The 10,469-nt window shown below is 33.9% G+C and overlaps 1 protein-coding gene across 2 annotated transcripts; it reads left to right on the top strand.

Annotated features, from left to right (window-relative positions):
* Window positions 1-3,193: 3,193 nt before the first annotated feature.
* Window positions 3,194-8,834, top strand: LOC116854051 (zinc carboxypeptidase-like). 2 transcript variants are annotated; one of them, XM_032835544.1, is made up of 7 exons: window positions 3,194-3,246; window positions 5,255-5,408; window positions 5,723-6,238; window positions 6,969-7,053; window positions 7,365-7,567; window positions 8,122-8,206; window positions 8,504-8,834. In XM_032835544.1, exons 1-7 carry the CDS (start codon window positions 3,209-3,211, stop codon window positions 8,704-8,706), a joined length of 1,284 nt encoding a protein of 427 aa, XP_032691435.1. In that variant the 5' UTR covers window positions 3,194-3,208; the 3' UTR covers window positions 8,707-8,834. The 2 variants fall into 2 exon arrangements, with proteins under 2 accessions (XP_032691435.1, XP_032691436.1); XM_032835545.1 differs by lacking the exon at window positions 3,194-3,246 and adding an exon at window positions 4,912-5,069 and having other exon boundaries at window positions 8,504-8,706.
* Window positions 8,835-10,469: the final 1,635 nt, after the last annotated feature.

The raw sequence follows: 10,469 nt of genomic DNA, 5'->3' as shown, positions 1-10,469 counted from the left end.
TTAATAGATTGAAATACGTGGCAAACCACAAACTGTGATGTAACGTGAGATTTTTATTTAATCGTTAGAAAAGCAACATTTATCAACGTACGCGTGCACGTATATAGTACATGAATTATAATTTTACAGTCACATATATGCGCTGCTCGTTTGAGACGACTAAAGAGAGGTTTGACCGTAAAGTAAAATATTGTCAATCCACCGGAAAATATTTTATAGTACTCAAAGCCTGTTGCCGATCATCGCACTGTTTATGATGCACTTTTCATTACATTTTCTACGAGCGAATTAACTTTACGAGAATTAGGACCGGTTTTTCAATGATAGTTTAAACTTAGATTTCAACTTAAACTCTGTTTAAACAGAAGAAACACATTATTAGAATAGAGTTTAAACTTGAATCCAAGTTTAAACTGTTACTGAAAAACCGGCCCTTAGAGATTTTACACGGAGATGAATCTTTTGGTATATCAGACTTTTCATGCGCTCTGAAGTATCTGCGTGTATCACTTGTTTCAATTGTGTTTTTCAATTCGTGGGAATTCTCAATGTATCGTTTTCTCTTGTTCTTGCATAGATTCACATTTTTTTAACGCGAACGATACAAGCGATCGATATGAGCAAATTTCATTGACGTGTAATATTCGTGATATCTTTATCTCGCTATTAATCTCAAGAGTATCATGAAAAGTGATCATTTCTGAATTGTCTTATAAATATCAGTGGCGTTTCTACCTATTTTAATTGTTTTTATCTATTTTAATATCGTCCAATTTTCATACATGGAGACCTTTTGCTGTACCTTTTGCATATACCTTGGGGCGATAATGTTATCTCGTATGTTTATATAATGTATGACGCTGGGACAAGAATGTTGCAAGTCCCAATGAGTCACTCGTGATTATTGTGTATGTTTTTTATGATGTGCTACGGTTTTTCGAGAATGTAGGCTTAAACTTGTTCCTAATCTAATTAGCGCATCGCATGTTGATATGTGTATCGCGTAATGCGCGTTATATTTCAAAGATTATAAGCTGTGTCGAGCGCATCGATCATCTGTGTGCGCATGTATACGTGTATGTGTGCACACAGGGTATTCCGAAATTATTGTACGATATTTTAATAGCGTACTCTGAGATTAAATTAGAATTGAAGATTCTAACACGAAACTTATATTATTAAGTTAAGGGCGACTAAACTACGCCAATGTTAACGCATAGATTTCGTAACTGCGCATGAACTGCATATATCGATTTGTCATCTGTTATTGCTTCTTTTATAAAAATCCTAAATATTTTCTAGACATGTGCGAATTATTTGAATTCGAATAAAATCGAATCAAGTGAAATTCGATTTGATTCAAATTCGAGTGAGAAATGACTCCTCGATGGACGTCGAAACGACGTTGAATCGACGTCGATTCGGCGTCTTTTCAACGTCGATCGACGAGTCATTTCTCACTGGGATGATTCGAATCCGAATAATTCGAAAATTTCGTATCGAAAAGATTCGAATACGAATCACATATATTAGCATTAATAAAGAACTATTAAAGACATCTAGCCTTATGAGAATTAGTATGACTTGAAAAGTTTGCTATACATTAAGATTTTTTCAAAAATTGTAAAAGAAGATAATGGTTTCTAGATAAACTCTTACCGACAACTGTCGGATCGATACGTGTCATTGCGCAGCTTTCAAGGATGGAACTGTATTCTATATTATACGTTTACCGATTATATATTATATATCTCTTATCTTAAAATGAATTGATATCACATGATCAATGTTATCTCTCTCATACTGAATTCACTATTTTCATGTTGAATTCAAGATTATGTTAATCAAAAATTCTTTCAACAATTCGATTCGATTCGACATAAAAAATCTTTGATTCGCATATCTCTAGCATTTTCTTTATATTTCTCTCATATTAATTTTTACAGCCGATTTTGTCTTTTGATTTTTTAATATAGTGTAATCACAACAAAAAATCAATACGCTTGATATACGAAGCATTTATATTTCACTAGCTTTTGTCTCGTTCTTAAAAATGTTATTCTATTTTCTATAGAAAATAGAATAAAGCTTTAAGCGTAAAAGTGAACTAAACGAGTTAGGTGAATACAGCTATTATTTCCTCACTTTATTGTAATTCACACTTCAGGTAAGTGGTTCATATATATTACAGGACACCCTGTGTGCACGCGAGCACGTGTGTGTGTGTTTGTTTGTGTGTGAGTGTGTGTATACAGATACATACATATGTTTATGTACATACAATGTTACGTGAGCGATAAATAAGTTCATATGAACTTATAGTTATGTTACTACAGACTGTAGACGTGTTCGTACACGCGCGACACAAATAACGGCCATTCTACAATTGCATAAACGTGGTTGTAGATGATTATGGCAATCAATCAGAATAATGCAATCAGTAAATAAAATATTCTAATTGGTTGATTCTTACGTTTACGACCACGCTTACGCAATTGTAGAATGGGCTTAAAATCTTCTAAAGCATTGTTAATAAATATATCGTAACAAACGTCAAATGTAAAATAGATTGTTTCAAACCAGACCTCTCGCCTTATCTAATCCGCACGTCGTACTTAATTTGTTAACATTTTAAACACCATGATGTTATCGGTTAGCATTATATTAATGCGTTTCATTAAATTCTGTACAAAGTATAATTAATTGCATTTAAAAGATTGGTTGTACGTTCAAAGAAAATGTTTACAATCTCTGATAGAAGTATAACGACGCAATTACTCTTCGAACTAAATTAAAAATGAGAGAAACAGAGAAAAATCAAAATATTCTTTGTTGCAATAGATAAAAGACTCAATATTCTTCAATTTTAATAAGTACGACAACCTTTTAAATTGCGTAATGTTGTAACTTGTCTTATTTAGTTAATTAAATTAACTGTGTGTCCTTTGGAAATTCTTATCTATGGTAGCTGCGGTATGTCGAATAAAGATAAGACCCGCATCTTATCAAGGCAAACGATGAATGTAGGGCAGCCTGTGCTCACAGCTGTCCCATGCATTCCCGTAATTCATCACACGAGGTCGGTTATTATACCATGATCTTTTTTAATTTGTACGTATCTCACGTACGTATCGTGACGTCGGAAACGCGGTATATATATAAACTCGCAATAGGATTGCTCAGAGTATACCTTCCTTAAATTCACTTCATGAAGACGGAACGAGTAATATTCCACGTCATTGTCCTGTAAGTATCATAAACTAAGTGCGAACTTGCGTGATTTTTGTAGTAAAAAATCACAAGTTTATCTTCGGGAAATTTAACAGCCAGGTTCTCGATACAAAACGTCCGTCGATTTATTTTTATCTGCAAACATTATTTCTTGGATCTTTTCTGTAAAGATCATGTTTCAGAAGATTATAATTTCTTTTAAGTTTATTTCTAAAAAATACCGGGTATCGAAATTATATATAAGAAATTATATATGATACAACCGAAATTATATGTATACAAAAGATATTTCGCAACTCTAAACTATGCTAAGAAAAATTCTGTCAGAAGTAACGACTAGTAAGAAGTTGACTTTCGACGAACTCGGCAATTTTGTGAATATCAAAGCGAGATTTCCTAAGAGAATAACACAAGTAGACATGTTATGAATGCATTTTTTGGACTTCCTTATTGTCTGGCATATTCTTAATCGAGTGATCGTTTATTATCAAGTATCCTAAGAATCTGATATTATTATCAGTCTCAAGTTGAGAATTAAACTCTTTATCGCGATAAAACATTCATGTCTATAAAGAAAAATGAAAGAAATGAAAAGTTATAGACCGCAAACAATAATTATCGCAACGGAAAATCCATTAATTGAAATTACAGCCAACCGGTAAGAGTAAAAAATATTAAACGAACATTTCAGAAATATTAATTTTATCCTCACTTTTTTAATATTTTATAAATGATATTTTATAGATTCTTTACAAATAATACTGTAGAATGCATCATTGATAAAAATTATTTTACAAATAGAGTTAAGTAACTCTATTTATAAATAGAGTTCAGTAACTCGACTTGAAGATAAAAAGAAGAGCAGTTTTTTAAACGATATGAAAAAAAATATGAAAATGTTAACAGTTAACTTATAAAAAAAATTAAAATAGTTAACTTATATGAAAGTTAAACAAAAAGCTTAAAAAAATAATTACACAATAACAATAAGATATCGACAGAATATCTCGTGATGTCAGACAAATTGTGCCAATAAAGAATAAAAAAGTTGAATAAGTTTACTTATTGTCTTTTACTTGATTGTCGCGATATGATTAAAAATAAAATCGTCGATAAAGACTGTCAACATAAGATTGATTGATAAAACTATGTGATCAATAATGCAACTAAAGAATATGAAATAGTTAAAGAGAGACAGATTACTCGCGAATATACAAAGACGGTGTTTCAAATTGTCGCTGTATATTATTCCAAACGAGAAAAAATAAAATTTCTCTTATTATCAGAAAATTATGTGTGAGAAAATATGCAAACAGGCGGACACACTCGTTGGCAACGAGTCCGGCAATTTTCTCGATTTGCAAATTTTCATAAAGGAAATATAATAACTTTTTTTCATGAACTTTGTATCATTATCATTTGTATTCTGGAGAGAGCATACTAATTTTGCATCTTCCGACTCGCGCGAAACCTAGATAACACGTCACAATTGTGCAAGTCACAATGCGAAAATACACCAACATTTAGATACACTCGGCAATATTTAAAATATTTATCAGCTTGGGAAACCCAGATTGAATTGGTGATGTCATTGTGAGATGTCACCTAGATAAATCAAGCATGTCAAATCAATCGGGACGATAACGCGATTTTTTCGAAGTTAATAATACCAAAGACGGCAAACTCAAGATGATTGTTCCTCGTTTGATTGATCGCCGTGATTTTTCTCAATTAACCAGCCGGATGTGTGCGAATCGTTGGTGCCGTGTGCACCGATGTGTTTAAATATACTGAACGAAACAGTACTGGCGATTAAAGTGCTTCTGTTTCATGAAAGGGTAAGCCAACAAATGTTCTCACTCCGAGCTAAACTATGAAAATTGAACGTCGTATCTATCGAAGCGCGTATTCTGATTGAGACTATACACTATTACGGAGATTTTGCGTGTTGACAATAATTAATGTGAATTAATTTCGCGGTACTAGAATTGAAGAATAATGTATTATACGTTTTTTACGACAGAGTCACCATGTGGAAGGCAATACTGCTGTGCGCGCTCGTGGGCCTGTCGGCCGCCCATAAGGCTTCCTTCGAGAATTATAAGGTCTTCAGGATTGTGCCGGTCACGCAGAAGCAGGTGGAATTCTTGCGCCAACTCGAAAACCTTACCGATGGGGTGAGTGGCCATCTCAATTGCAAATATCCTAATAAATGGCAAATTGTTGAGAGAATGTTACTTGAAGTATATTTAATAACGTACGTTATTAATTTTATTATTACACGTGTAACGTTCTCACCAATATGTAATTTTTAACGCTGCATCGACATTGTTACGAACAATTTTGACACTTTGATGTTTCTGAACTATGAAACTCGGATGTTTCTGAATTCTGACTTTGATGTCACATTAGTCCAAAGATATAATTCTTCTCAGCTGAATTTTCTTTTTAAATCTATGCGAAAGAAATAAAACGCAACGTCTCTTCGCAGTTCTCTTTCTGGCAATCGGCAACCTATGTGGGCAGAAACGTGGATATTATGGTAGCCCCGCACAAGATGCCAGAGTTTCACGAGATAATGAAGCAAGCCACCATGCCCTACAACGTTAAAATAGAGAATGTGCAAGAACTGCTCGACAGGTCGTCGCCTCAAATTCGATCGGGTTCCTTCGACTTCACCAGCTATCACACCTTAGACGAGATCTACGAGAACCTGGACAACATGGTCAAGCAATACCCCGACAAAGTGCAGACGATCGTGGGCGGCTCGACATACGAAGGACGGCAGATCAAAGGCGTGAAGATATCCTTCAAGCCGAACAACTCCGGCGTGTTCATCGAGGGTGGTATTCACGCCAGAGAATGGATTACGCCGGCCACCACCATGTACATATTTCACCAATTAATGACTAGCAAGGATGCGGACATCAGAAATATAGCCGAGAACTACGACTGGTACATCTTTCCCTCATTCAACCCGGACGGATACGTATACACGCATACCACGGTGAGTGCATGCTCTTCGATAACCCCAGAATGCAGTCATTTTACTATGCTTTTAGCTGAAGATTTAGAAATCTAGAAGAAAGGAGTACTCTCCGAAATAATAGGAAAGCATCGCCACCGCGTTATGGTTTCTTTGAGATAGCGTGAATTGTTGCACTCCACGACATCGAAATATTTTACGATTGACAATGTACTCTCTTAAAGTGAATCAGTGAATAGTCATTGATAACAGTTCCAAGTATAGCACTGAGCACTTTCAGTGCAATACTTATAACTGCAATCAATGTATATTCACTGTTTTCAGTGATGTTTGACTGATTCATTTTAAGAGTAACGTTGTAATTCTTAATTGGTGAGACTATGCGCGATTCATATTTGGTAAAAATTCATGTTTACGAACAATAGACATTTTATCGACCCTTCTCGCGAAATTCGAGGTAAAGACAATAATCGCTATCTTTTATCGGAAATTAATTGTAACATGTAGTATCTGGTATATGATTAACAGTTATTGCTTGAAACTCGTCTCACAAGTAAGATATTCAGAATTAGATGAAAGCTTTTTCAATTTAATCGCGACTACATGTATAAATATCACGTATATCGTAATTTGATTGAGAAACTTGGATCTAACTCACAATTAGAATAGAAATTTGAGAATCTCACATAAAACAAGTGGAAAAGCGATAAATATTAAAATGTGAACGAGCCTATGTGAACGATATCTGCAGGATCGAATGTGGAGGAAGACTCGTAAGCCGTACGGTTTATGTCGTGGCAGCGATCCGAACAGGAACTGGAACTACAAGTGGAACAGTGAGTACCATGGTGTCTATATATGTGAATTATTAATTAAAAATTACTCAGCATGCTCGCTAACGATGTGCAAACGTGACTTGCACTCGATTAAATCTTCTCATTCATTTGCTTCGAATAGTATCAACATCTTTATCCTGTGTCGGGCAGGATAAAGATGTTGCTTTTAAGAGATGGCGGCACGCAACGTCAACTTTATATATATATATATATATATATATATATATATATATATTTTTTCAATCCTACTAATTAATTTTTATTAATATTCGACATTTGTTAATATTACCGTGTCTTGATTCGGTTTTCAGCCGGAGGTGCCAGCTCTAACCCGTGTGCCGAAACATACGCCGGAAGCGCACCATTCTCTGATATTGAAACAAAGAGCATGTCCGACTACATCGAATCAATGAAGGGCAATTTCTCCGTATATCTGTCAATCCACAGCTACTCGCAACTCCTAATGTTCCCTTACGGACACACCACGGATCATTTGGAGAATTATGACGAACTGGTAAGTGATCCCGAAAATAAGATACAAGGTCGACGCTTTCTTCTTCGGAATGTACAACAATTTCGAAGACGAGATATATTCTTCAAGATAATAGAAAAATCATCGGTACCTTCATTATCTTCTCGAGATAGTGCAAATTATTATGCTATGAAACCGATTGTTAGTCGAAACTCGTATGAGAAGCGTGCTTTTGTTTGCTATAGAATTTAATCAATTCTTATCTGATGAATCATCCGACTTCTCGGCAGTAGATCCATAATAATATACTATCGTATTTATATATAACACTCCTGATTTAAAAATATGTTATCAACAAAGATGACTAGTATAGGCTCTGAAAGAAAACAATTAGTAAGAAAGAAGATTAATAAGAGCCGTCGCTAGAGTGGCGTGAAAATTTAAATATAATAGCGGCAGAATAAATTTGTTCGATTAGTATCAATATTCCGTCAACGTGTTCACAATTGATTTGACCGTATCGTATTTTATAACGCGTTGATGCGATTAGCGTGGCCAGAATTGCACAATCCTTGATGCGATGTTAATGATTTCAGTACGCTGTCGGTACGAAAATGATCAATGCTATCCGGCAGAGATACGGGACTCGATACATAACCGGAAATATCGCCGAAACAATCTGTAAGTTTTCAGTATTTTCCTAACTTCCCAAATTCATCTGTCATATTTAGAATTTTTTTTGTACAATTCTTGACTAATAGCAGCTTATTTTTTATCGCATTTAATTGTCTGTTTATTTCCGTAATCGTAACTCGAATCAATCTTCTATGCTATATCCCGACTACACGTCTAGTTTGTAACAGTGGAAACTCGAGTGAAGTATTGAGCCTTTTTATACATACACACATTCATATATGACACGCACACACACATATGTATATATATATATATATATAAACAATGTTAACCTCTCTACAGACGTTGCCACAGGAAGTACCATAGATTATATCAAGGGCACATATGGCAAACGCTATGTCTATACCTACGAATTACGCGATCAAGGTAGATACGGCTTCCTGCTACCGCCCGAACAAATCATCCCGACTGGAGAGGAAACAATGGACTCTGTCGTGGCCCTGATGAAGGAAGTGGAAGCGCGCGGTACTCTTAATAAAGTTTAAGGATTACGTTTAATCATTATTAAATAATATCATCGACATGTCGCGCGTCACATAAGAAAGTGATACAGTTCGAAAATATTTGTTTTCTCGTGGAGAAAGATGTGCAAGATAACACTTAGTAGCGGCAACAAAAGACACCATCATTTCCACATATTTCCAATATTTAAAACTGTAGAAAAAAAGTTTAGAAAACAGAGTACTATGTTAATCTGCAGTCAATGATATAATATTATCTAATTGATTTTATTGAGATCTCTCTTTTATTATTCTTCGTACGTCCTAAGAAATTACATTTTTCGAGTTGTGTTGCTTTTCTATATGATGCGTGATGTATTTTTATTTGATAAAACATTGATCTTCTATATACAAATTTGTATATTTAATAAATAAAAATTTTGTATAATTAATAAATTTTATTGTATTAATTTTTGTATAATTATGCGCATGTTCTCTTGATATTCCTGTCCCCTCTGTATGCTCCTTAGCACTTCCTTCTTATTACAATCAATTAGATTATGTTGCAAATTGTCTTATATCATTAACAAAATTGATTGTGAGTTCTTCGGGAATTTTTATACATGGTAGCTATGTATGTTACATTGAAATAAGACCTGAATGTTACTAAACTAAGCGACGATTGTGAAGCCGTTATACTGCTTACGGCTGTCGATCTTTCCATTGCAAGGTTTATTTACAGGATGTCTCACAACCACCGTAAGATATTTTAATAGCGTATTTTAAAGATAAAGTAGAGTAAAAAATCCTTATACAAAAATGTCAAGGCTACAATAGTTTTTGAATTATAACAGATCAAAAATTACCAGTAATATCGCGTAGAATTCGTACGCTCAAGCCCGTAGTTATACAACATACATATCGTTTTATCATTTGTTATCGACTTCACAGTTAATATTGATTTTTACTACACAGCTGATTCTTAAAAACATTAATAATTATTATTGTTAGAATTATTAAATTTAATAATTTCACACTTGAGAAATAAGGATTTTTACGTTTTTGACATAAAATAATACAGCAAATTATATTTAGTTGTCCATATATAGCAGATCTTTTTTCCGTGTACACTTTTAGCTGAAGACATTAAAATCTAGAAAAAAAGAATGGTTCTCGAGATAATATTAAGAAAGCACCATTATTGGGTTGTAATCTCTTTGAGATAGTGTGAAAGTTGTCACATTCCTTTACACACTTTATCATAAAACCATAATAATCTTGCAACCACTGTCTTTAATGTGTGATCTGATAATAATTATTCTGACGTACCCGATTAATGGACAACTTATCGATTTCTCAGGAAATCGGGATAAAGTTAATACTCACCATTTTCGTCGTAGCTATCATTTATACATTGTAAAAAATTTGTACAAATCAAATTTTTTGCAGGATCGAATGTGGACAAAGACTCGTAAGCTATACAATGACGTGTCTTGATATATCATCGTCAAAATGACTTTTTTTTATTCAACATGCCGCACATGTGACTTCTTGGTTAAAAAATGCACAATATTGCACTTTTTATCTAAGAAAATAACAAGTTTGTGTTTCTAATGTCTAGAAGGTAAAAAGGAACAAAACAAAATATCATATCTCCAAATATGTAATGCCTGTAACTAATTATATTTTTACTAGTACATCTTTTGTTACCTACTTACCAATAAATCTATTGGCTCTCGAAAAGGAAACTATGGTACTGTATGTAATCACCTCTATCTTTCATCCCTATATATTTTAACATTCCATCC

The sequence above is a fragment of the Odontomachus brunneus genome, unplaced genomic scaffold, assembly GCF_010583005.1.
Source record: "Odontomachus brunneus isolate Ranch 3 - 2012 unplaced genomic scaffold, Obru_v1 Obru_scaffold_007, whole genome shotgun sequence".
Taxonomy (NCBI): domain Eukaryota; kingdom Metazoa; phylum Arthropoda; class Insecta; order Hymenoptera; family Formicidae; genus Odontomachus; species Odontomachus brunneus.
This window is presented reverse-complemented; position numbering and strand designations above follow the sequence as displayed.